We start from the raw sequence: 27,108 nt of genomic DNA, 5'->3' as shown, positions 1-27,108 counted from the left end.
GTTAAATACATTGCGGAACGCTTCCCACAAGGGTTGACCCACGCCAGGGCTTCTCCTCCAAGTTGGGATATTAGAAAGGCTACTTTCACCCAATCTGAGGGTAACTGGGGGGCCAGCAGTTCAAAGTGCAGCTAGCACTGGTTGATAAAACCTCAGCATTGCTTAGGATCCCCGTCAAAACAAAATGGTGCAGACAGACGGGTCTAGGACCTGGATCATGACTGAATACACACTGCCGAGGTTGCCACAGCTTTAACTGGACCGGATGCAGCGGCTGATGTCAGGGAGTCCAGGCGGACGTTAACTGTCCATAAATAAGATAGGATCTTGTCTTAGGGTACCGTCACACAGTGGCATTTTGATCGCTACGACGGCACGATTCGTGACGTTCCAGCGATATAGTTACGATCTCGCTGTGTCTGACACGCTCCTGCGATCAGGGACCCCGCTGAGAATCGTACGTCGTAGCAGATCGTTTAAAACTTTCTTTCGTCGTCTAGTGTCCCGCTGTGGCGGCATGATCGCATGGTGTAACAAAGGTGTGCACGATATTGTATACGATGTGCGCATAGTAACCAACGGCTTCTACATCGCACATACGTCATGAAATTATCGCTCCAACGTCGTACATTGCAAAGTGTGACAGCAGTCTACGACGCTGGAGCGATATTGTTACGATGCTGGAGTGTCACGGATCGTGCCGTCGTAGCGATCAAAATGCCACTGTGTGACGGTACCCTTACTGTTCTCTCTCTCATCTCGTGGTACCAGTCCGAGACTGGAGGGGTATGAGAGCCAGCGGGTTCCATGACCTTAGCAAACTGTTACGCATGCGGTTGTGAAACCACTGCGCCAAGGTCCGGTGAGAGCCTTGAGAGGTGTAACTAATCGACCACCTGGTTATTCACTATAGCACCTGATGGTGTGGTCAGACTTGAACCCAAGTGGACGCCAAGTGCCACTCCATGATAGACCCAAGACCGTTGGCAGATGAGCCCAAAGGGGCAGGGAAGCAGGAACGGCAAGGAAGTGATTAACAGGGGGACGTACAGCTAGTAGACAGGACAGATTCGGGGTCAAGACTACACAGCTAGTAGACAGGACTGATGTTGGATCAGGAACAGAGGATAAGCACAGGAATGGACGGACACAGGTATAGGATTACAGGTTCAAGTTCAGACTGGACTGGTGCGGGTAGCTGTATAGGTGCGGACAAGACTGATCAGGTTCAGGACTTGGTAAAGGCATGACGGGCTCAGGAACAGTTTACAGCAGTACAGACAAGATCATATTCCGAAAGGGCAGGCAGGACAGACAGGATCAGGAAGCACGGGTACTGGGACATTGCAACTAGGTAGCAGGAAACACATTCATTAAAAAAATGTTGCTAAAACACCTCCCAATAGGGGAGGGTGCCTTAAATACAGACATCCCCAGCCATTGGCTGAAAACATTTTTCAGACATGTACACGAACTGCCCCTTTTAAGAGGCAGGTAGCGCATGCCCTAAGCACACTCCCAAGACACCTGCGCGCAGGTTCTTGGAGGAAACAGAGGCCAAGTGGAGGGGGTAAGCGAACACGCCAGAGTCCCTACTATGAGGAGTAAGGGGTCTAAAGCAGATGCGCCGGCGCTGTTCTAACACTCTCCCCATGGGTGGACTGTATATAATGAATAGATTATTTCTCGGATTTCACAGGACAATTGGACTTGTGCACACTCTGCCACTGTTCCAAGGAACAGAAAAGGACTTTCTTATAGATGACCGCTAAGTATATAAATTTCCTGTTTTTAACTTTTTGTTTTTATAACAAGCAACAAGCTTTCCTACATCCACGATCTTTTTGTTACTACTAAACTTTCCTTCCTCGCCATCACCGAAACCTGGCCCACCCCTTCTGACACAGCCTCTCCTGCTGCACTTTCGTATGGTGGCTTCCACCTTTCTCACACACACCGCCCCAGCAGCAAGCATGGCAGAGGAGTTGGTTTTCTCCTGTCAGATAACTGCTCCTTCACCCCAATCCCACTGCCACCCTCTATTACCCTCCCTTCCTTTGAGGTGCACTCTGTGTGCATCTATGCCCCCACCAACCTCCAACTGGCTGTCATTTACCGCCCCCCAGGGCCAGCCACCACCTTCTTTGACCACTTCACCACCTGGCTACTTCATTTCCTTTCTGCGGACATCCCCACTATCATCATGGGCGACTTCAACATCCCCATTGACACTTCCCTCTCAGCTGCTACTAAACTTCTATCTCTCACTTCCTCCTTCGGCCTCATTCAATGGTCTTCTGCAGCCACTCACAAAGATTGGACCTCATCTTCACCATCCTCTGCTCCCTATCTAACCTCTCTAACTCACCTCTTCCTCTTTCTGACCACAATCTACTCACATTCTCTTCTCTCTCCACTCCTTGTCTACAATCCCCACCCCACAAACTTGCACACCCTCGCAGAAATCTTAAACACCTTGATCTACATTCACTCTCTTAATCCCTCCTCCCTCTCACAGACATAAGTTCCCTACCCAATGCGGATGACGCTGCCGCTCTATATAACACCACAATAGCTGCAGCTTTGGAATCTCTTGCCCCTCTCACACATACCAAAGCCCGCAAAATCAACAGACAGCCCTGGCACACCAGCCTGACCAAAGAACTGAGGCGAGGTTCCAGGGCTGCAGAGCGGAGATGGAAAAGATCCCACTCCAACTAGCCCTTTATCACATTCGAACAGTCCCTCACTACTTTCAAGACCACACTCGCCTGTTGTGAATTCTGTTGTCAAGCTCCCTCCTGTGGTCATGAATGGTACTTCGGCTGGTTCTGTCCATGGGCTTCCTCTGGTGGTTGTGAGTGGGGTTGCGGCTTCTGAGTTTCCTTCCACAGGTGACGAGGTTAATTCGTTAGCTGGCTGCTCTATTTAACTCCACTTAGATCATTGCTCCATGCCACCTGTCAATGTTCCAGTATTGGTCTGTTCGCTCCTGGATCGTTCTTGTGACCTGTCTTCTCCAGCAGAAGCTAAGTTCCTGCTTGTTTTTCTCTTGTTTGCTATTTTTCTGTCCAGCTTGCTATTTTGATTTTTGTCTTGCTTGCTGGAAGCTCTGGGACGCAGAAGGAGCGCCTCCACACCGTGAGTCGGTGCGGAGAGTCTTTTGCGCCCTCTGCGTGGTTTTTTTTGTAGTTTTTGTGCTGACCGCAAAGTCACCTTTCCTATCCTCTGTCTGTTCAGTAAGTCGGGCCTCTCTTTGCTATATCTATTTCATTTCTGTGTTTGTATTTTCATCTTTACTCACAGTCATTATATGTGGGGGGCTGCCTTTTCCTTTGGGGAATTTCTCCGAGGCAAGGTAGGCTTATTTTTCTATCTTTAGGGCTAGCTAGTTCCTTAGGCTGTGACGAGTTGCATAGGGAGCGTTAGGAGCAATCCACGGCTATTTCTAGTGTGTGTGATAGGATTAGGGATTGCGGTCAGCAGAGTTCCCACGTCCCAGAGCTTGTCCTGTATTATAATTAACTATCATGTCTTTCCGTGTGCTCTTTACCACCTGGTCCATTATTGTCCTAACCACCAGGTCATAACACTCGCCACAGCTAAACAAACCTACTTATCTCTCATATCCTCCCTTTCTCACAACCCTAAACAGTTATTCAACACCTTCAACTCTCTCCTCTGTCCCCCAGCACCTCCTCCCTCCCCACTCATCTCAGCTGAAGACTTTGCCTCATTTTTCCCAACTACCCAGCCCTCCACCTCCAAAACCAACTTCTCCACTATTACAGAAGATCGACTCTCCACTCTACTCTCAAGACCGCATCTCACCACCTGTGCACTTGACCCGATCCCATCCCACTTCATCCCAAACCTCGCCACAGTCTTCATCCCAACTCTAACCCATCTCTTCAACCTATCACTAACAACTGGTGTTTTCCCCTCAAGCTTTAAACATGCCTCAATCACACCTATCCTCAAAAAGCCTTCTCTTGACCCATCCTCTGTATCGAGCTATCGCCCTATATCACTTCTCCCCTATGCCTCAAAACTACTGGAACAACACGTCCATCTTGAACTGTCCTCCCATCTCTCTTCTTGCTCCCTCTTCGACCGCTTACAATCAGACTTCCGGTCACACCACTCCACAGAAACTGCCCTAACTAAGGTCACCAATGACCTATTAACCGCCAAGAGCAAGCGACACTACTCCATCCTCCTCCTGCTGAACCTGTCCTCTGCCTTTGACACAGTGGACCATTCCCTATTACTACAGACCCTCTCATCCCTTGGCATTAAAGACTTGGCCCTATCCTGGATCTCGTCATACATTCTGACCAAACATTCAGCGTCTCCCATTCACACACCACCTCCTCACCTCGCCCCCTATCTGTCAGAGTCCCGCAAGGCTCAGTTCTAGGGCCCCTGCTCTTCTCCATTTACACTTTTGTCCTGGGACAGCTCATAGAATCTCACGGTTTTCAGTATCATCTCTATGCTGATGACACACAGATCTACATCTCTGGACCAGATATCACCACCCTACTAACCAGAATCCCTCAATGTCTGTCCACTATTTCATCCTTCTTCTCCGCTAGATTTCTAAAACTTAACATGGACAAAACAGGATTCATCATCTTTCCCCCATCTCACGAGACCCCCCCAAGGAACCTATCCATTACAGTAAACGACTGCCCACTCTCCCCAGTCCCACAAGCTCGCTGTCTCGGGGTAATCCTTGACACTGATCTCTCCTTCAAACTGCATATCCAAGCCCTTTCCACTTCCTGCCGCCTTCAACTCAAAAATATTTCACGGATCCGTACATTCCTAAACCAAGAATCTGCAAAAACCCTAGTCCATGCCCTCATCATCTCCCGCCTCGACTACTGTAACCTCTTGCTCTGTGGCCTCCCCTCTAACACTCTCACACCCCTCCAATCTATTTTAAACTCAGCTGCCCGACTAATCCACCTGTCCCCCCGCTATTCCCCGGCCTCTCCCCTCTGTCAATCCCTTCATTGGCTCCCCATTACCCAGAGACTCCAGTACAAAAGCCTAACCATGACGTACAAAGCCATCCACAACCTGTCTCCTCCATACATCTGTGACCTCGTCTCCCGGTACTTTCCTGCACGCAGCCTCCGATCCTCACAAGATCTCCTTCTCTACTCCCCTCTTATCTCCTCTTCCCACAATCGCATACAAGATTTCTCTCGCGTATCCCCCCTACTCTGGAACTCTCTACCACAACATATCAGACTCTCACCTACCATCAAAACCTTCAAAAAGAACCTGAAGACCCACCTCTTCCGACAAGCCTACAACCTGCAGTAACCACCGATCGACCAAACACTGCACGACCAGCTCTACCCTCACCTACTGTATCCTCACCCATCCCTTGTAGATTGTGAGCCCTCGCGGGCAGGGTCCTCTCTCCTTCTGTATCCTCACCCATCCCTTGTAGATTGTGATCCCTCGCGGGCAGGGTCCTCTCTCCTCCTGTATCGTCACCTATCCCTTGTAGACTGTGAGCCCTCGCGGGCAGGGTCCTCTCTACTCCTGTATCGTCACCTATCCCTTGTAGATTGTGAGCCCTTGTGGGCAGGGTCCTCTCTCCTCCTGTATCGTCACCTATCCCTTGTAGATTGTGAGCCCTTGCGGGCAGGGTCCTCTCTCCTCCTGTATTTTCACCCATCCCTTGTAGATTGTGAGCCCTCGTGGGCAGGGTCCTCTCTCCTCCTGTATTCTCACCCATCCCTTGTAGACTGTGAGCCCTCGCGGGCAGGGTCCTCACTCCTCCTGTATCCTCACCCATCCCTTGTAGATTGTGAGCCCTCGCGGGCAGGGTCCTCTCCTCCTGTACCAGTTGTGACTTGTATTGTTCAAGATTATTGTACCTGTTTTTATTATGTATACCCCTCCTCACATGTAAAGCGCTATGGAATAAATGGCGCTATAATAATAAATAATAATAATAAAGTTTTTTGCACCTATTACGTCTGTTATTTCCCTATTTTTATACATATTAGTCAATAGGCCTTTTGTGTATTAAATCATTAAGCATGAATAGTTTTGCCACGCTGCCCCAATGAACCTAAGTGGTTCCGTAAAGACTTAAGTGGTAATTTCTGAGTGAGACCTGTGTTCAATTTGCAGGCAGTGAGCACACTGTGTGCAAGACATTGAGATTTACCGAACTGTGGGTAATTGGTGGCAGCATGGAGTATCTGGGTTGTGTGGACTGTTTGGTGGCACATGTGTATTCAATCTGGAGCCGAAGTGATCGACAAATGTGAGACTGAGCTGTTGAGGGACTCGGACATCATATAGTCACCCCCACCCAAAACCAGGGATTCAAGCTTCAGGAGGCTAATTTGCATATTCCAGGTGCCTTCTGGGAGAAGCGAAGTCTCCCTAAGCTAGAAGATCGTTGGGTACAGCCGGGACCAGCTGCTTCGAAAGCATCACCAAACCAGGGATTCAAGCTTCAGGAGGCTTATTTGCATATTCCAGGTGCCTTCTGGGAGAAGCGAAGTCTCCCTAAGCTAGAAGATCGTTGGGTACAGCCGGGACCAGCTGCTTCGAAAGCATCACCAAACCAGGGATTCAAGCTTCAGGAGGCTAATTTGCATATTCCAGGTGCCTTCTGGGAGAAGCGAAGTCTCCCTAAGCTAGAAGATCGTTGGGTACAGCCGGGACCAGCTGCTTCGAAAGCATCACCAAACCAGGGATTCAAGCTTCAGGAGGCTAATTTGCATATTCCAGGTGCCTTCTGGGAGAAGCGAAGTCTCCCTAAGCTAGAAGATCGTTGGGTACAGCCGGGACCAGCTGCTTCGAAAGCATCACAAATTTTTGCCTGTAGGACATTATTGCAAGAGAGCTTGGCTGAGTAGATTACACAAGAAGGAAAACACACAGCAAGTCAGCAGGATCTAGGAGCAACATGGCAGATGTGACAACCTACATGGTGAGCTGCAGCATGTGCTACATGTTCACAGATCGACCAGAAGAAGAATCCAATTTCACCTGTCAGAAGTGTAGACTAGTGGCCCTTTTAGAAGAAAAGGTGCGGGGTCTGGAAGGAAGAATAGCAACTTTGAAACTCATCAAAGAGAATGAAGACTTTCTAGACAGAACAGAAGCATCTCTACTGGTCACAGAAGGTGAAAAAAGTGTCAGAGAACCTCCAAAAGCAGATGAGTGGAAGCATGTGACCAAAAGAAGCAAGAAGACCATGGAGAAATCACCAACCACACAACTGAAGAACCGATATCAAATCTTTGTAGAGGATGAAGATGGCACACCTAAGAATGAAGCAATACCAGCAAGCAAAAAAGAAAAGGGCACACAGCAACAAGTGACAGCAAAAAGTACAGCCAAGAAGCAACGAAGAGTGGTGGTGGTGGGAGACTCACTACTGAGAGGCACAGAAGCAGCCATCTGCAGACCGGACATAACTGCAAGAGAAGTATGCTGCCTTCCAGGTGCGATGATCAAGGATGTGACCGATAGGATACCAAAGCTCTTCAGCTCCAAGGACGTCCACCCATTTCTTCTGATACATGTTGGCACCAATGACACGGCAAGGAAGGACCTACCGACAATCTGCAAGGACTTTGAAGAGTTGGGGAAGAAAGTAAAGGAACTGGATGCACAGGTAGTTTTTTCTTCTATCCTTCCAGTAGACGGGCATGGCACCAGGAGATGGAACAGGATCCTTGATGCAAACAACTGGCTAAGACGATGGTGCAGACAACAAGGATTTGGATTCCTGGACCACGGTGTGAATTACTGGTATGATGGACTCCTCGCCAGAGACGGACTACACCTCAACAAACCTGGGAAACACACATTCGCCAGAAGACTCGCTACACTCATCAGGAGGGCGTTAAACTAGAAGAAGAGGGGACGGGAAGAAAAACATTAGACTCGAACAAAGACGACCCAGGAAAACATACTCAAAAAGGAGGTAAGAACATTTCTAAAACAATCCACAGTGAGGAGATTGGAACAAAACAAAATCCTCTAAACTGCATGCTCGCAAACGCCAGAAGCCTGACAAACAAGATGGAAGAACTAGAAGCAGAAATATCTACAGGTAACTTTGACATAGTGGGAATAACCGAGACATGGTTAGATGAAAGCTATGACTGGGCAGTTAACTTACAGGGTTACAGTCTGTTTAGAAAGGATCGTAAAAATCGGAGAGGAGGAGGGGTTTGTCTCTATGTAAAGTCTTGTCTAAAGTCCACTTTAAGGGAGGATATTAGCGAAGGGAATGAGGATGTCGAGTCCATATGGGTTGAAATTCATGGAGGGAAAAATGGTAACAAAATTCTCATTGGGGTCTGTTACAAACCCCCAAATATAACAGAAAGCATGGAAAGTCTACTTCTAAAGCAGATAGATGAAGCTGCAACCCATAATGAGGTCCTGGTTATGGGGGACTTTAACTACCCGGATATTAACTGGGAAACAGAAACCTGTGAAACCCATAAAGGCAACAGGTTTCTGCTAATAACCAAGAAAAATTATCTTTCACAATTGGTGCAGAATCCAACCAGAGGAGCAGCACTTTTAGACCTAATACTATCTAATAGACCTGACAGAATAACAAATCTGCAGGTGGTTGGGCATTTAGGAAATAGCGACCACAATATTGTGCAGTTTCACCTGTCTTTCACTAAGGGGACTTGTCAGGGAGTCACAAAAACACTGAACTTTAGGAAGGCAAAGTTTGACCAGCTTAGAGATGCCCTTAATCTGGTAGACTGGGACAATATCCTCAGAAATAAGAATACAGATAATAAATGGAAAATGTTTAAGAACATCCTAAATAGGCAGTGTAAGCGGTTTATACCTTGTGGGAATAAAAGGACTAGAAATAGGAAAAACCCAATGTGGCTAAACAAAGAAGTAAGACAGGCAATTAACAGTAAAAAGAAAGCATTTGCACTACTAAAGCAGGATGGCACCATTGAAGCTCTAAAAAACTATAGGGAGAAAAATACTTTATCTAAAAAACTAATTAAAGCTGCCAAAAAGGAAACAGAGAAGCACATTGCTAAGGAGAGTAAAACTAATCCCAAACTGTTCTTCAACTATATCAATAGTAAAAGAATAAAAACTGAAAATGTAGGCCCCTTAAAAAATAGTGAGGAAAGAATGGTTGTAGATGACGAGGAAAAAGCTAACATATTAAACACCTTCTTCTCCACGGTATTCACGGTGGAAAATGAAATGCTAGGTGAAATCCCAAGAAACAATGAAAACCCTATATTAAGGGTCACCAATCTAACCCAAGAAGAGGTGCGAAACCGGCTAAATAAGATTAAAATAGATAAATCTCCGGGTCCGGATGGCATACACCCACGAGTACTAAGAGAACTAAGTAATGTAATAGATAAACCATTATTTCTTATTTTTAGTGACTCTATAGCGACAGGGTCTGTTCCGCAGGACTGGCGCATAGCAAATGTGGTGCCAATATTCAAAAAGGGCTCTAAAAGTGAACCTGGAAATTATAGGCCAGTAAGTCTAACCTCTATTGTTGGTAAAATATTTGAAGGGTTTCTGAGGGATGTTATTCTGGATTATCTCAATGAGAATAACTGTTTAACTCCATATCAGCATGGGTTTATGAGAAATCGCTCCTGTCAAACCAATCTAATCAGTTTTTATGAAGAGGTAAGCTATAGGCTGGACCACGGTGAGTCATTGGACCTGGTATATCTCGATTTTTCCAAAGCGTTTGATACCGTGCCGCACAAGAGGTTGGTACACAAAATGAGAATGCTTGGTCTGGGGGAAAATGTGTGTAAATGGGTTAGTAACTGGCTAAGTGATAGAAAGCAGAGGGTGGTTATAAATGGTATAGCCTCTAACTGGGTCGCTGTGACCAGTGGGGTACCGCAGGGGTCAGTATTGGGACCTGTTCTCTTCAACATATTCATTAATGATCTGGTAGAAGGTTTACACAGTAAAATATCGATATTTGCAGATGATACAAAACTATGTAAAGCAGTTAATACAAGAGAAGATAGTATTCTGCTACAGATGGATCTGGATAAGTTGGAAACTTGGGCTGAAAGGTGGCAGATGAGGTTTAACAATGATAAATGTAAGGTTATACACATGGGAAGAGGGAATCAATATCACCATTACACACTGAATGGGAAACCACTGGGTAAATCTGACAGGGAGAAGGACTTGGGGATCCTAGTTAATGATAAACTTACCTGGAGCAGCCAGTGCCAGGCAGCAGCTGCCAAGGCAAACAGGATCATGGGGTGCATTAAAAGAGGTCTGGATACACATGATGAGAGCATTATACTGCCTCTGTACAAATCCCTAGTTAGACCGCACATGGAGTACTGTGTCCAGTTTTGGGCACCGGTGCTCAGGAAGGATATAATGGAACTAGAGAGAGTACAAAGGAGGGCAACAAAATTAATAAAGGGGATGGGAGAACTACAATACCCAGATAGATTAGCGAAATTAGGATTATTTAGTCTAGAAAAAAGACGACTGAGGGGCGATCTAATAACCATGTATAAGTATATAAGGGGACAATACAAATATCTCGCTGAGGATCTGTTTATACCAAGGAAGGTGACGGGCACAAGGGGGCATTCTTTGCGTCTGGAGAAGAGAAGGTTTTTCCACCAACATAGAAGAGGATTCTTTACTGTTAGGGCAGTGAGAATCTGGAATTGCTTGCCTGAGGAGGTGGTGATGGCGAACTCAGTCGAGGGGTTCAAGAGAGGCCTGGATGTCTTCCTGGAGCAGAACAATATTGTATCATACAATTATTAGGTTCTGTAGAAGGACGTAGATCTGGGTATTTATTATGATGGAATATAGGCTGAACTGGATGGACAAATGTCTTTTTTCGGCCTTACTAACTATGTTACTATGAGGCGGAGTGAAGTCCCAACCGTGACAGGGCTGCACAGAGGAAAGCAGTCACATGAGAGTATCAGGGATGCACATGACACGCTACTTACCTGTAAAACAGAGAGTTCGTCTACAAATTTAGCGATCTTCTTCCGGGGCCCCAGGGGAATCCCCATCTCCTTCAGGTCATTGACAGTACACATGAGCTGAGGGTGAGAGGTGAGAGGTCATAATCCAGGACTAGAGCCTCCTTCATGTTCATTCTCATCACTCACAAGATACTGCTTAGATATGGGTATAAGATGCTATAGACTTTCTCTTGAGAACTCTTCTATTCTTTTAGCAATCGGCAGTGGTCGACCACAGATCAAAACTTCTGGAATTGCCATTTTATAAAACAGTCTTGCTGAAGTATACAGGTCCTTCTCAAAAAATTAGCATATAGTGTTAAATTTCATTTTTTACCATAATGTAATGATTACAATTAAACTTTCATATATTATAGATTCATTATCCACCAACTGAAATTTGTCAGGTCTTTTATTGTTTTAATACTGATGATTTTGGCATACAACTCCTGATAACCCAAAAAACCTGTCTCAATAAATTAGCATATTTCACCCATCCAATCAAATAAAAGTGTTTTTTAATAACAAACAAAAAAACCAACAAATAATAATGTTCAGTTATGCACTCAATACTTGGTCGGGAATCCTTTGGCAAAAATGACTGCTTCAATGCGGCGTGGCATGGAGGCAATCAGCCTGTGACACTGCTGAGATGTTATGGAGGCCCAGGATGCTTCAATAGCGGCCTTAAGCTCCTCCAGAGTGTTGGGTCTTGCGTCTCTCAACTTTCTCTTCACAATATCCCACAGATTCTCTATGGGGTTCAGGTCAGGAGAGTTGGCAGGCCAATTGAGCACAGTAATACCATGGTCAGTAAACCATTTACCAGTGGTTTTGGCACTGTGAGCAGGTGCCAGGTCGTGCTGAAAAATGAAATCTTCATCTGCATAAAGCATTTCAGCCGATGGAAGCATGAAGTGCTCCAAAATCTCCTGATAGCTAGCTGCATTGACCCTGCCCTTGATGAAACACAGTGGACCAACACCAGCAGCTGACATGGCACCCCACACCATCACTGACTGTGGGTACTTGACACTGGACTTCAGGCATTTTGGCATTTCCTTCTCCCCAGTCTTCCTCCAGACTCTGGCACCTTGATTTCCGAATGACATGCAAAATTTGCTTTCATCAGAAAAAAGTACTTGGGACCACTTAGCAACAGTCCAGTGCTGCTTCTCTGTAGCCCAGGTCAGGCGCCTCTGCTGCTGTTTATGGTTCAAAAGTGGCTTTACCTGGGGAATGCGGCACCTGTAGCCCATTTCCTGCACACGCCTGTGCACGGTGGCTCTGGATGTTTCCACACCAGACTCAGTCCACTGCTTCCTCAGGTTCCCCAAGGTCTGGAATCGGTCCTTCTCCACAATCTTCCTCAGGGTCCGGTCTCCTCTTCTCGTTGTACAGCGTTTTCTGCCACATTGTTTCCTTCCAACAGACTTACCATTGAGGTGCCTTGATACAGCACTCTGGGAACAGCCTATTTGTTGAGAAATTTCTTTCTGGGTCTTAGGGTACCGTCACACTTAGCGACGCTGCAGCGATACCGACAACGATCCGGATCGCTGCAGCGTCGCTGTTTGGTCGCTGGAGAGCTGTCACACAGACCGCTCTCCAGCGACCAACGATCCCGAGGTCCCCGGTAACCAGGGTAAACATCGGGTAACTAAGCGCAGGGCCGCGCTTAGTAACCCGATGTTTACCCTGGTTACCATCGTAAAAAAACAAACAGTACATACTTACATTCAGCTGTCTGTCCCTTGCCGTCTGCTTCCTGCACTGACTGCTGGCCGTAAAGTGAAAGCACAGCACAGCCACAGCGGTGAGTCACCGCTGTGTGACTCACCGCTGTGCTGTGCTTTCACTTTCACTTTACGGCCAGCAGTCAGTGCAGGAAGCAGACGGCAAGGGACAGACAGCTGAATGTAAGTATGTACTGTTTGTTTTTTTACGATGGTAACCAGGGTAAACATCGGGTTACTAAGCGCGGCCCTGCGCTTAGTTACCCGATGTTTACCCTGGTTACCAGTGAAGACATCGCTGAATCGGTGTCACACACGCCGATTCAGCGATGTCTGCGGGGAGTCCAGCGACAAAATAAAGTTCTGGACTTTCTTCCCCGACCAGCGACAGCACAGCAGGGGCCTGATCGCTGCTGCCTGTCACACTGGACGATATCGCTAGCGAGGACGCTGCAACGTCAAGGATCGCTAGCGATATCGTCTAGTGTGACGGTACCTTTACCCTCTTGCTTGAGGGTGTCAATGATGGCCTTCTTGACATCTGTCAGGTCGCTAGTCTTAAGGTACCGTCACACATAGCGACGCTGCAGCGATACCGACAACGATCCGGATCGCTGCAGCGTCGCTGTTTGGTCGCTGGAGAGCTGTCACACAGACAGCTCTCCAGCGACCAACGATCCCGAGGTCCCCGGTAACCAGGGTAAACATCGGGTAACTAAGCGCAGGGCCGCGCTTAGTAACCCGATGTTTACCCTGGTTACCATCCTAAAAAGTAAAAAAACAAACGCTACATACTTACCTACCGCTGTCTGTCCTCGGCGCTCTGCTTCTCTGGTCTGGCTGTGAGCGCCGGGCAGCCAGAAAGCAGAGCGGTGACGTCACCGCTCTGCTTTCCGGCTGACCGACGCTCACAGCCAGAGCAGGAGGAGAGCAGAGCACAGCGCTGGAGGACAGACGGCTGTAGGTAAGTATGTAGTGTTTGTTTTTTTACTTTTAGGATGGTAACCAGGGTAAACATCGGGTTACTAAGCGCGGCCCTGCGCTTAGTTACCCGATGTTTACCCTGGTTACCAGCAAAGACATCGCTGAATCGGTGTCACACACGCCGATTCAGCGATGTCTACGGGGAGTCCAGCGACGAAATAAAGTTCTGGACTTTCTTCCCCGACCAGCGATCTCCCAGCAGGGGCCTGATCGCTGCTGCCTGTCACACTGGACGATATCGCTAGCGAGGACGCTGCAACGTCACGGATCGCTAGCGATATCGTCTAGTGTGACAGTACCTTTACCCATGATGGGGGTTTTGAGTAATGAACCAGGCAGGGAGTTTATAAAAGCCTCAGGTATCTTTTGCATGTGTTTAGAGTTAATTAGTTGATTCAGAAGATTAGGGTAATAGGTCGTTTAGAGAACCTTTTCTTGATATGCTAATTTATTGAGACAGGTTTTTTGGGTTATCAGGAGTTGTATGCCAAAATCATCAGTATTAAAACAATAAAAGACCTGACAAATTTCAGTTGGTGGATAATGAATCTATAATATATGAAAGTTTAATTGTAATCATTACATTATGGTAAATAATGAAATTTAACACTATATGCTAATTTTTTGAGAAGGACCTGTATGTGTCACATTGCTTAAAAAGCACAAGTCTCCAAATAAATTATTTCTTATCCGAGGGCCAGAAAATCAAATCTATGACAGTCAATGGGCTCCATTCAGTCTGTATGAGAAGGCCAATGAAAAAATGTAGAATAGATGCAAATGACTGGAAATATGGCGTGCAGTGTTATTATAGAATACCGCCCATTCAGACCTGAGGCTGAACAGACAGAACCCTTACCAGAGACTCCGTGTCCATCCTTTCCTTCTCCAGCAAAGAGATAAACTCTGCCAAGCCAAGTGACCCCAGCACCTCCTGCAGGCATGGCAGGTCTCCTTGTGGTGAGCATACTTCACTGGACTCTGTGGGTTCTAGAAGGGAAATCTGGAGACAGACGGAGAGTCAGTGACCTGCGCCCCTGATAGATGCCAAGAACTGACAAGTGGGAGACAGTCACCGGTACAGGACTTTCTTGGGTACCAGTTAACTCCTGCATTACAACCTTGGGGTGAAGGGTACAGAAAGTGGCAGAGGAGGTTCTGCACCACCTAAGACTAACCTGCTTTTCCACGGTGGATTCACCTTTCGTCATAATACTGTTGTCAGAGTGGGTTGATGCTGCTGAAGACGCAGTTCTGTCTGTCTGGTTGGACAACATATCAAACAGAATCAAAGATCCTAAAAAGGAGGAGACAAGGTAGCAAGAGACAAAAGATTACAGACTTCCATGAAAGCCACCCCCCTCCAGCCTGTCCCCTCACACAGCTGATCTTTGAGAGTCCTACAGTGGCAGTAACAGAAGACATTACTGACCAAGAGAGTCTTCCACAGCTTTGTTAATGGGAGACAGGTACAATTTTTGAGAAAGTCCTATACCAGCGGCAATATGGAAACACGGCCAATCCGTGAGAAAGTCTTACAATGGAAGAAATCTGAGATAGGTCTGATCTACAAAAAAGGTCTACAGTGTCCAGTGTCGGTAACAAAAGTCCTGGGCAATCTACAAGAAAGTCCTATACCGCTAATAATGGGAGACACGGCCAATCCATGAGAAAGTCCTACAGAGGCAGTAACAGAAGTCTCGGCCTATCTTCAAGAAAGCCCTGTGGCAGTGATAATGGGAGATAGGCCAGATGTACGAGAGTCCTATAATCAGCGGTAATGGGAGATGTGGAGACACAGCATTGTATCTGAACTAATCAGACGTCTATGTTTAGCAAGCCAGGAAGAATATGCTGACTTAAGTTTATGTGTTTCTTTGTGGTTGGTCAAGAAAACAGACCTTTGCTTGTGTAAGCCTGTAATATTGACTTGTAAGTTGACAATTGACATAACATATTGTGCTCTTATCCATGATGACTACTGATGTTTACTGATATGCTAATTATACATTTAACTACCGCTTCCGGCCGCGCGGCAGGAAATGCGCGCATTGCCGACCCCCGTCACATGATCGGGGTCAGCGAAGCGTCAGGATAGTAACCATATTACAAGCCTGTAATTCAGCTGCATAGGAGCGATCTGATGATCTCTCCTATGTAGCTGAGCCGATCCTGTTGTGCTAGCTTCTAGCCTCCAATGAAGGCTATTGAAGCATGGCAAAAAGTAAAAAATGTTTTAAAAAATATGAAATAAATTAAAAAAAATATGAAAGTTTAAATCACCCCCCTTTCGCCCCATTCAAAATAAAACAATAAAAATAAAATCAAATATACACATATTTGGTATCGTCGCGTTCAGAATCGCCCGATCTATCAATAAAAAAAAGGATTAACCCGATTGCTAAACAGCGTAGCGAGAAAAAAATTCGAAACTCCAAAATTACGTTTTTTTTGGTCGCTGTGACGTTGGATTAAAATGTAATAACGGGTGATCAAAAGAACGTATCTGCACCAAAATGGTATCATTAAAAACGTCAGCTCGGCATGCAAAAAATAAGCCCTCACCCGACCCCAGATCATGACAAGTTGAGACGCTATGGGTATCGGAAAATAGCGCAATTTTTTTTTTTTTTAGCAAAGTTTGGAATTTTTTTTCACCACTTAGATAAAAAAAATAACCTAGACATGTTTGGTGTCTATGAACTCGTAATGACCTGGAGAATCATAATGGCAGGTCAGTTTTAGCATTTAGTGAACCTAGCAAAAAAGCCAAACAAAAAACACGCATGGGATTGCACTTTTTTTTGCAATTTCACCGCACTTGGAATTTTTTTCCCCATTTTCTAGTACACGTCATGGTAAAACCAATGATGTCGTTCAAAAGTACAACTCGAAAATAAAAAAGTTATGGCTCTGGGAAGGAGGGGAGTGAACAATGAACACAGAAAATCCCAAGGTCATGAAAGGGTTAAATCCAACAACTTTTTAAATTTGTCTCCAAATTGACCGTGTAAGTCAAAGCAAAAGGTAGTTAACGAGGGACATTCATTTTTTCTGATTTCAGGAAGCTCAACGGACATTCGATTCGGGCAGAATGAAGTAAATGATGTTCAGAATTGGGGAGATAATTATTAGGCATCCATTTACTCATTGCTTTAGCCTGTCCGGCCAGATAATACAGAAAGAAATCCGGTAATGCCGCTCCACCCCCTGTTTAGGTCTCTGCAGAGCAGATAGCTTAAGCTTGGGCCTAGTTTTTCCCCAAATAAAAGAGGCGATTTGGGAATTTAAATTTGTAAAAAGGATTTAGGTATTATTACTGCATTATGTTGGAGACAATAGTGGAGCTTAGGGAGTAATATCATTTTGATTAAATTAATATCAGGAGTTTGCTCCAAGATGTAAATTTAAGTTTGACTAATTCTAATAGTGGATAAACATTAAGTTGTAAGTCTGAATCACTATATTGAGACATGTAGATACCTAGACACTTAAAATTAGAAACAATAGGTAACGAGGAAAGAGTATCAAGATTGGACATTGGGGCATGAGAAAGAGGTAATAAAGCAGACTTGTCCCAATTTATATATAGGCCCGAGAATTTACTAAATTTATCTATAGTGGCAATCACCCGTGCAGTGTTTCCTCCGCCCTGTCCATGAATATTACCATGTCATCAGCATATAAACCAATGGTATCCACACGACCCGCTAGATCTTTAATAATAATCTTTATTGTTATATAGCTCCAACATATTCCGCAGCGCTTTACAGTTTGCTCACATTATCATCACTGTCCCCGATGGGGCTCACAATCTAAATTCCCTATCAGTATGTCTTCGGAGTGTGGCAGGAAACTGGAGTGCCTGGAAGAAACCCACGCAAACACGGGGAGAACATACAAACTCCTTAAAGATGTTGTCCTTGGTGGGATTTCCTTTTCAGAGGAAATTGTCAAATGTATAGAAAATGGTAAAAAAACAGCAGCAAAGTAAACTAGATGGGTATTTCCTGAAGGATCTACAGATAGTGCTTTGGAATGGTGCCCGGGCTGCCCCTGCAAGACTTTCACACTTGGGTGCCCTTCAGGCGCTGATTTGGTGGGTGGGGCCCCTCAGGGTCCGATTTGGTGGGCGGGGCCCCTCAGGGTCTGATTTGGTGGGTGAGGCCCCTCAGGGTCCGATTTGGTGGACGGGGCCCCTCAGGGTCCGATTTGGTGGACGGGGCCCCTCAGGGACCGATTTGGTGGGCGGGGCCCCTCGGGGTCCGATTTGGTGGGCGGGGTCACCCAAGGTCCGATTTGGTGGGCGGGGTCACTCAGGGTCCGATTTGGTGTGCGGGGCCTCTCAGGGTCCGATTTGGTGGGCGGGGCCCCTCAGGGTCCGATTTGGTTGCCGGGTCCCCTCAGGGGCCGATTTGGTGGGCGGGGCCCCTCAGGGGCCGATTTGGTGGGCGGGGCTTCTCAGGGGCCGATTTTGTGGGCGGGGCCCCTCAGGGGCCGATTTTGTGGGCGGGGCAACTCTGGGTCCGATTTGGTGGGCGGGGCCACTCTGGGTCCAATTTGGTGGGTGGGGTCACTCAGGGTCCGATTTGGGGGGCGGGGGCGCACTTACTTTTTCACACACGGGACCTGGGTGCACTTACTTTCCACCCACGGGATCAGGGGTGCACTTACTTTTCACCCACGGGATCGGGGGTGCACTTACTTTTCGCACACAGGACCAGGGGTGCACTTACTTTTCACACCCGGGACCGGGGGTGCACTTACTTTTCACACATGGGACCGGGGGTGCACTTACTTTTCACCCACGGGACCGAGGGTGCACTTACTTTTCATCCACGGGATTGGGGGTGAACTTACTTTCAACCACTGGAGCGGGGGTGCACTTAATTTTCACACACAGGACCGGGGGTGCACTTACTTTTCACACACAGGATTGGGGGTGCACTTACTTTTCACCCACAGGATTGGGGGTGCACTTACTTTTCACCCACAGGATTGGGGGTGCACTTTTCACCCACGGGATTGGGGGTGCACTTACTTTTCACCCACGGGACCGGGGGTGCACTTACTTTTCACCCACGGGACCGGGGGTGCACTTACTTTTCACCCACGGGACCGAGGGTGCACTTACTTTTCACCCACGGGACCGAGGGTGCACTTACTTTTCACCCATGGGACCGGGGGTGCACTTACTTTTCACACACAGGACCGGGGGTGCACTTACTTTTCACACACAGGATCGGGGGTGCACTTACTTTTCACACACGGGGCCGGGGGTGCACTTACTTTTCACACATGGGGCCGGGGGTACTTACTTTTCACACATGGCGCCGGGGGTGGACAAACTTTTCACACACGGGGTCGGGAGTGCACTTACTTTTCACACACGGGGCAGGGTGCACTTACTTTTGCACACACGGGGGCGGGGGCGCACTTAATTTTGCACACCCGGGACCTGGTGTGCACTTACTTTTCACACATGGGGCAGGGTGCACTTACTTTTGCACACACGGGGGCGGGGGTGCACTTACTTTTGCACACACAGGGCGGGGGTGCACTTACTTTTGCACACACAGGGCGGGGGTGCACTTACTTTTACACACTTGGGGTGGGGGTGCAATTACTTTTGCACACATGGGGTGGGGGTGAACTTAGTTTTGCATACACAAGGGGTGCACTTACTTTTGCACACATGGGGCAGGGGTGCACTTACTTTTGCACACACGGGGCGGGGGTGCACTTACTTTTGCACATACGGGGCGGGGGTGCACTTACCCTCTGGGTCCGATTTGGTGGGCGGGGTCACTCTGGGTCCGATTTGGTGGGCTGGACACCTCAGGTAACAATTTGGTGCGCGGGTCACTTTAAGAGCTGATATTATCTGGCAAAACTGTGTCCTGGTGGGGTCATGTAGAGTTTGTACGCGTTGGCATAGTAACTGGGTCTGGCTTCGCATATCAATGAGCTGATCAGCCAGGTGGCAGTTGGCAGTTATTTTTAAATTGCCTCAGAAATCAGCCATTATCCCTTATGGCAAAATTTCCCTATTGAAATGCATTGGCAATGCTTTCCAATGACAGAAAAACAATTTTCAAACGCAAATTGCGCCAAAACTACAAATCGGATCGACACGAAAAATACTTAGCACACCTCTCATGGACGCTGGCTTCGAAATGACACCTCATTGGAGTCTGTGCGTGCAGCGGTTCGGGCCGCATTAATTGCGGAAAAAAGCCTAATAATAAGAACTAGATGGGTATTTCCTGAAGGAACTACAGATAGTGCTTTGGAATGGTGCCCGGGCTGCCCCTGCAAGACTTTCACACTTGGGTGCCCCTCAGGTGCTGATTTGGTGGGCGGGGCCACTCTGGGTCAGATTTGGTGGGCGGGGTCACTCTGGGTCGATTTGGTGGGCGGGGTCACTCTGGGTCGATTTGGTGGGCGGGGTCACTCTGGGTCGATTTGGTGGGCGGGGTCACTCTGGGTCGATTTGGTGGGCGGGGTCACTCTGGGTCGATTTGGTGGGCGGGGTCACTCTGGGTCGATTTGGTGGGCGGGGTCACTCTGGGTCCGATCTGGTGGGCGGGGTCACTCTGGGTCCGATCTGGTGGGCGGGGCCCCTCGGGGTCCGATCTGGTGGGCGGGGTCACTCTGGGTCACATTTGGTGGGCGGGGTCACTCTGGGTCACATTTGGTGGGCGGGGTCACTCTGGGTCACATTTGGTGGGCGGGGTCACTCTGGGTCACATTTGGTGGGCGGGGTCACTCTGGGTCACATTTGGTGGGCGGGGTCACTCTGGGTCACATTTGGTGGGCGGGGTCACTCTGGGTCACATTTGGTGGGCGGGGTCACTCTGGGTCACATTTGGTGGGCGGGGTCACTCTGGGTCACATTTGGTGGGCGGGGTCACTCTGGGTCACATTTGGTGGGCGGGGTCACTCTGGGTCACATTTGGTGGGCGGGGTCACTCTGGGTCACATTTGGTGGGCGGGGTCACTCTGGGTCACATTTGGTGGGCGGGGTCACTCTGGGTCACATTTGGTGGGCGGGGTCACTCGGTCACATTTGGTGGGCGGGGTCACTCGGTCACATTTGGTGGGCGGGGTCACTCGGTCACATTTGGTGGGCGGGGTCACTCGGTCACATTTGGTGGGCCTCCGATTTGGAGGTCGGGGCCCCTCGGCCTCCGATTTGGAGGTCGGGGCCCCTCGGCCTCCGATTTGGAGGTCGGGGCCCCACGGCCTTTGATTTGGTGGTCGGGGCCCCTCGGCCTCCGATTTGGGGGTCGGGGCCCCTCGGCCTCCGATTTGGGGGTCGGGGCCCCTCGGCCTCCGATTTGGGGGTCGGGGCCCCTCGGCCTCCGATTTGGTGGGCGGGGACCCTCGACCTCCGATTTGGTGGGCGGGGACCCTCGGCCTCCGATTTGGTGGGCGGGGACCCTCGACCTCCGATTTGGTGGGCGGGGACCCTCGGCCTCCGATTTGGTGGGCGGGGCCTCTCGGCCTCCGATTTGGTGGGCGGGGCCCCTCGGCCTCCGATTTGGTGGGCGGGGCCCCTCGGCCTCCGATTTGGTGGGCGGGGCCACTCGGGGTCTGATTTGGTGGGCGGGGCCACTCGGCCTCCGATTTGGTGGGCTGGACACCTCAGGTAACAATTTGGTGTGTTGGTCACTTTAAGAGCTGATATTATCTGGCAAACCTGTGTCCTTGTGGGGTCATGTAGAGTTCGTAGGCGTTGGCATAGTAACAGGGTCTGACTTCGCATATCAATGAGTTAATCAGCCAGGTGGCAGTTGGGCTGATTTCTGAGGCAATTTCAAAATAACTGCCATTATAAGCTTATGTAAAAATTTCCCCATTGAAATGCATTGAGACAAAATTTCAAAAGCAAATTGTGCCAAAACTACAAATCCGATCGACACGAAAAATACTTAGCACACCTCTCAGGAACGCTGGCTTCGAAATGACACCTCACTTGAGTCTGTGCGTGCAGCGGTTCGGGCCGCATTAATTGCAGAAAAAAGCCTAATAATAATAAGAAGAAGTTATCTACGGTGGAATAACAATATAGTGCTTTGTGCCAAAGCACTATAATAAGAAGAAGTTAACTACGATGGAATAACAATATAGTGCTTTGTTCCAAAGCACTATAAATAGTCTAATTATCTTTTCAATAAGGTCCATTTACATTATAACACTAATTGATAAGAGAAACCAGTGAAAATACACTGCTCAAAAAAACCCCAAAGGGAACACTAAAATACCACATCCTAGATATCACTGAATGAAATATTCCAGTTGAAAATCTTTATTCATTACATAGTGGAATGCGTTAAGAACAATAAAACATAAAAATGATCAATGTAAATCAAAATTGATATCCCATAGAGGTCTGGATTTTGAATGATACTCAAAATCAAAGTGGAAAATTAAATTATAGGCGGATCCAACTTCAGTGGAAATTACTCAAAACAAGGAAATGATGCTCAGTGGTGTGTGTGGCCTCCACGTGTCTGTATAGCCTCCCTACAATGCCTGGGCATAGTCCTAATCAGGCGGCAAATGTTCTCCTGAGGGATCTCCTCCCAGACCTGGATTAAAGCATCAGTCAACTCCTGGACAGTTTGTGGTACAACATGGCGTTGGTGGATGGAGTGACACATGATGTTCTCGATTGGATTCAGGTCTGGGGAAAAGGTAGGCCAGTCCATAGCATCAACGCCTTCATCATACAGAAACTACTGACACACTTTAGCCACATGAGGGCTAGCATTGTCATGTATCAAAAGGAACCAAGGGTCAAGTGCACCTGTGTAGGATCTCAAAATGGGAATAAGGCTCTAATCCCAGTACCTAATGGCAGACAGGGTAGGGAATTGGCTAGTGAGAGCACTGGTCCCACCGCTGCACTAATAAAACACAAAGGGAAAGTTTAGACAAACAAGGTATAAGCAAACAACACTTAGCTTCCTCTGCTGCAATGCACAGTACAGCAGAGTAATGCACCAGGTATGAATATACAGCAGAAGAACCACTGCACTCAGAAAACTCCTTCCACCTGCTTTGCTGATCTCCAGAAGGACCTGTATAACCAACAGTCTGCTGATGCACCAGGTGACCTTATGAAGGATGGTCGGAGTGGTCACCAACATCAGGTGACCCAGCAGCAAAACATTGAACTAACACCAGCGGCCACAGGGGGGAAAAAAGTTGCATTAACCCCGATGACCAGAAAGGAAAAAAGGTTTGAATCGGGAAGACCAGAGCTGCCACAGATCCAAACATGGATCGTGACACCAAGATTTTACATTTTCACACAAGAAGTGGGTAGAAATGGCACCATAATTTATCCCACAATTTCTACTGAACGTGGCAATACCCCATATGTGGCTGTACAGTACTACTTAGCCATACAGAGAGACTTGGGAGAAAAGGAGGGCAGATTTTCCTAGAACAGTTAGTGGGCTCCATATACAGAGCCGCTAATTGCTAGAAGAGAAGAATCTCCCCAGAAGTGACCACATATTGGAAATTATACCCCTTTGGGAATTTATCTCCATGTGTAGCGATGATTTTGACTCCATGGGTATTTTCCAGAAACAAGCAGCAATGAATGTTGTTGAGTGAAAATTGCAAACTGCTGTTATAGTGACAAGTAAGCTGTACTGACCAGTACATTGAGGTCACCAGTACGTGGAGGTCACCAGTATGGTACGCCCAGCCCGTGCCTCTGGAGACATGAACCCGTAAACTAGGTGAGCTCTCATCAATACAGAAATGCCAAATGTGGACGCTATATGTGGTTTAGGTACACTGTGGGGCTCAGAAGGGTGAGGACATTTGGATTTGGTAGGGAAAATGTCCTGAATTTATTTTGGAGGGTGAGGAGCCATTTCACTTTTCCAGAGTCTTTGTACTACCAGTAACGTGGAAGCCCCCTATATTTCCGTTAACAGATGACTGACCTGAGTGAGGACTTGCTTTTTTTGTGGATTGAGTTGAAGCTTTTATTGGGAACATTTTACATAACGTTTGGGATCACATTTATCCGGCGCTCTACACTGAAAACTTACTTTGGGGCTTCCATCTAAGTCTCTGAGTGATGTGATTCCAATGAAACACCTGTCAAGATAATGTAAAAATACCATGGTCTGAGGGATTTTTTCCAGAAGGTGATATGGTTCCTGACACTCCTAAGAAGCTCTCCTTTTCTGTCTTGGCCTGCAGGCAACTCCCTCCCCTCTGAATACAGATGTAACTTGAAACTCCAGTGTGGGACTCTGCCACCCCTTCCTCTCAAATGCAGGAGTGTGTAGAAAATCCTTTGTCTGAAAACCATGTGCTCTCCTGCCCATGTACCACGTTAATAGTAAGGCATCACTTTACCCCAATTAGTGACAGAGACATGGAAGTTATATATTTGGTATGTGCGTCGGCCGGGCCATCACACAGTGCGTTTTCTAGGCGCAGCACCTAGCAGATATGGAGAAACGGATTGCTGCTTAACAGGGGCTCATAACCACATCATGTTTGGGCTCAAATTAACGCCCAGCTCATTGCCGCAAGAATGGTAGTTCTGTGATCGCTATATGAGGTTGCATCCTGGAACTACGGGAGATATGAATGTTCCATAACTGAGTCCCTCTGAGAAAGTAGGAGTGCATTTCATAGCTCCGCCCACTCAGTGATGTCACGAACAAAGGGTATAAGACCCTGAGAGCTCAGCTTCCACTAGCCTTTGACCAGGAAGCTAGCTAAGAGACGCTCTGTAATACATCTTGATGCATCGCCCCTCCCCCAGCCACATGGTCTGCCATGAGCTGAAATGATATACGGAACTGTGTTTTTTTCTTCTGTTAACCCCTTTTTATTTGTAATAGTCTGTATATACCTAATCGTCTCATTTTATAATATCTTTTTATACCTCTGTAAACACTGCCTATCTTTTTTGGAGTAAAATATAAATTACTAGCTTGTCTCTCCTTGCTCTGTAACGTACAGTCACATCCTCTGAAGTGAATTACGCTACTAATCTGTGTTGGCTCCGGACCAGTTAATTAATAAATCGGAGCTGGTGGCAGTGGATTTGTCCTGTGTGTTTGAGAGTCTTTGTAGCGACTGGCGGCGCTGATAATTATTGTTCCCGCCTGAGTGGGAGTAGTTATATCGCCCTTGCTGAAGTGTGCCTATTAGGCAGTACAAAGTAAGGCAGCCTTTCTGACGACTAATTATCCTAGGTGCAGTACCCTGACTGACCTGAGGGTAAGGGGGGGCGCCAGAGAGCTGTAAGTTCCAAACCGGAACTGGGAAGTGGGATATAGATAAATCCCCTTCAGAAAGAAACAAGGGGCAACCAAACACCCCGGTTCATGACAAATTGATGTGAGTGGTAGGGATGATAAAGGTATCCTCCCCGAGAACCTTGACATATTGGTGGCAGAGCGGTGGGATAATAGAGCATTAGTGATCTGGTTTGAGCAATGATTCCTCTCACTAAAAACTTGCACAGTTCCTGCGAGGACATTTTTCTATCCTATCTTTTATTTGACAATGATGGCCACAAAAGGAGAAGGCTGGTATAAGCAGCATAACAAGGACACTCTTATTGCCCTTTGCGGGCAAAAACAAAAGCCGCTGGGCTCCACCCTTGTACACCCTTATGGGAGGTGGAGCCGCATATTCATTACTGTAATGAGCGGTATCATGTGACCGCCCAGTACAGGAAGAAGCTGGGGAGCCGGGGACCTGCAGGGACCGCGCCAGCCGCCAGGAGTAGGTGAGTATAATTAGACAGCCCCCGGCCACTCCCCCTCCCCTGCCGAATCAGCTCCGTGATGTGCCGCTAGCTGAGGGCCCCTGGGGGAGCGGTGGTCCTAGGCACTGGCAGCTGCCTTCCCTTAAAGGGAACCTGTCACCCCGAAAATCGCGGGTGAGGTAAACCCACCGGCATCAGGGGCTTATCTACAGCATTCTGTAATGCTGTAGATAAGCCCCCGATGTTACCTGAAAGAGGAGAAAAAGACGTTAGTTTATACTCACCCAGGGGCGGTCCCGCTGCTGGTCAGGTCAGATGGGCATCTCTGGTCCGCTGCGGCGCCTCCTATCTTCTTTCCATGACGTCCTCTTCTGATCTTCAGCCACGGCTCCGGCGCAGGCGTACTTTGTCTGCCCTGTTGAGGGCACAACAAAGTACTGCAGTGCGCAGGCACTGGAAAGATCAGAGAGGCCCGGCGCCTGCGCACTGCAGTACTTTGCTCTGCCCTCAACAGGGCAGACAAAGTACGCCTGCGCCGGAGCCGTGGCTGAAAATCAGAAGAGGACGTCATGGAAAGAAGATAGGAGGCGCCGCAGCGACCAGAGATGCCCATCTGACCTGACCAGCAGAAGGACCACCCCTGGGTGAGTATAAACTAACGTCTATTTCTCCTCTTTCAGGTAACATCGGGGGCTTATCTACAGCATTACAGAATGCTGTAGATAAGCCCCTGATGCCGGTGGGCTTACCTCACCCGCGATTTTCGGGGTGACAGGTTCCCTTTAACGCCGGCCTTGAATGGGCGCCCCTGTCTCGCCAGGGCCCCGGCACTTGCATGGGTACGCTGGGTGCTGACGCCGGCCCTGGCCCTAGGTGTAGGAATGATAATGATGTAATGTTTCACATGCTCTGGTCGTGTCCGAGGTTGACTGCTTTTTGGTTAGTGGTTCTCAGCCGGATAGAAAGGGCGTACAGATGTGTAATTCCAAGGGAACCAATGGTGTGCGTGCTGGGATATGTGGATGAGATAATTGTAGATAACAAGTTGAAAATAGCAATCGCTAGACTGCTATACATGGCTCGGAAGGTCATAGCAAGAAATTGGATGAAAGAGGAGCCTCCCTCGAGGGGAGAATACATCAAATATGTGGGGAAGGTCATAGCCTTAGAAAAGGGAGTATATCAGAAAAGAGGGAAAATGGCCTTGTATGACAAATTGTGGACGCCTTGGTTGGAATTGGGTTAGAAGGAGATTAAGGGAAAATAGGCCTGAGGAGGGTTCGCCTATAAAATAATGGTCTATAGATTCATAGTGAAGGACATTGCTACGTGTTACGGAACCACTCAGCACCCAGAATATGTTGTGCAGTTATATGTATGAATATATTGACAGTGGTAGATTATGCCACATGGTATCCAGAGGCAGTTGCGTTACCTAACCTACTGGCAGAGACGGTGGCGGCTGCCCTGCTCCAGGTTTTCTCACGGGTTGGATTTCCCTGGGAGATTATCTCAGACCAGGGTACCCAGTTTACAGCAGAGGTGACCAACCAACTGTGGAAGCTGTGCGGCGTAAAGTCCATTAGAAGCGCCCCGTACCACC

The 27,108-nt window shown here is 47.9% G+C and overlaps 1 protein-coding gene across 2 annotated transcripts in view; it reads right to left on the bottom strand.

The window, feature by feature from the left end:
* Positions 1 to 27,108, bottom strand: part of SEC23IP (SEC23 interacting protein) — a 158,017-nt gene that overhangs the window by 63,051 nt on the left and 67,858 nt on the right. For both annotated transcript variants that reach the window (XM_069752671.1, XM_069752670.1), the window contains exons 10-12: positions 14,926 to 15,044; positions 14,607 to 14,750; positions 11,010 to 11,105 (exon numbers count right to left, since the gene is read on the bottom strand). In XM_069752671.1, the coding sequence (XP_069608772.1) occupies positions 11,010 to 11,105; positions 14,607 to 14,750; positions 14,926 to 15,044 (359 nt within the window). The remainder of the gene's footprint in view (positions 1 to 11,009; positions 11,106 to 14,606; positions 14,751 to 14,925; positions 15,045 to 27,108) is intronic.

Source organism: Ranitomeya imitator, chromosome 2 (genome assembly GCF_032444005.1).
Source record: "Ranitomeya imitator isolate aRanImi1 chromosome 2, aRanImi1.pri, whole genome shotgun sequence".
Lineage (NCBI taxonomy): Eukaryota > Metazoa > Chordata > Amphibia > Anura > Dendrobatidae > Ranitomeya > Ranitomeya imitator.
This window is presented reverse-complemented; position numbering and strand designations above follow the sequence as displayed.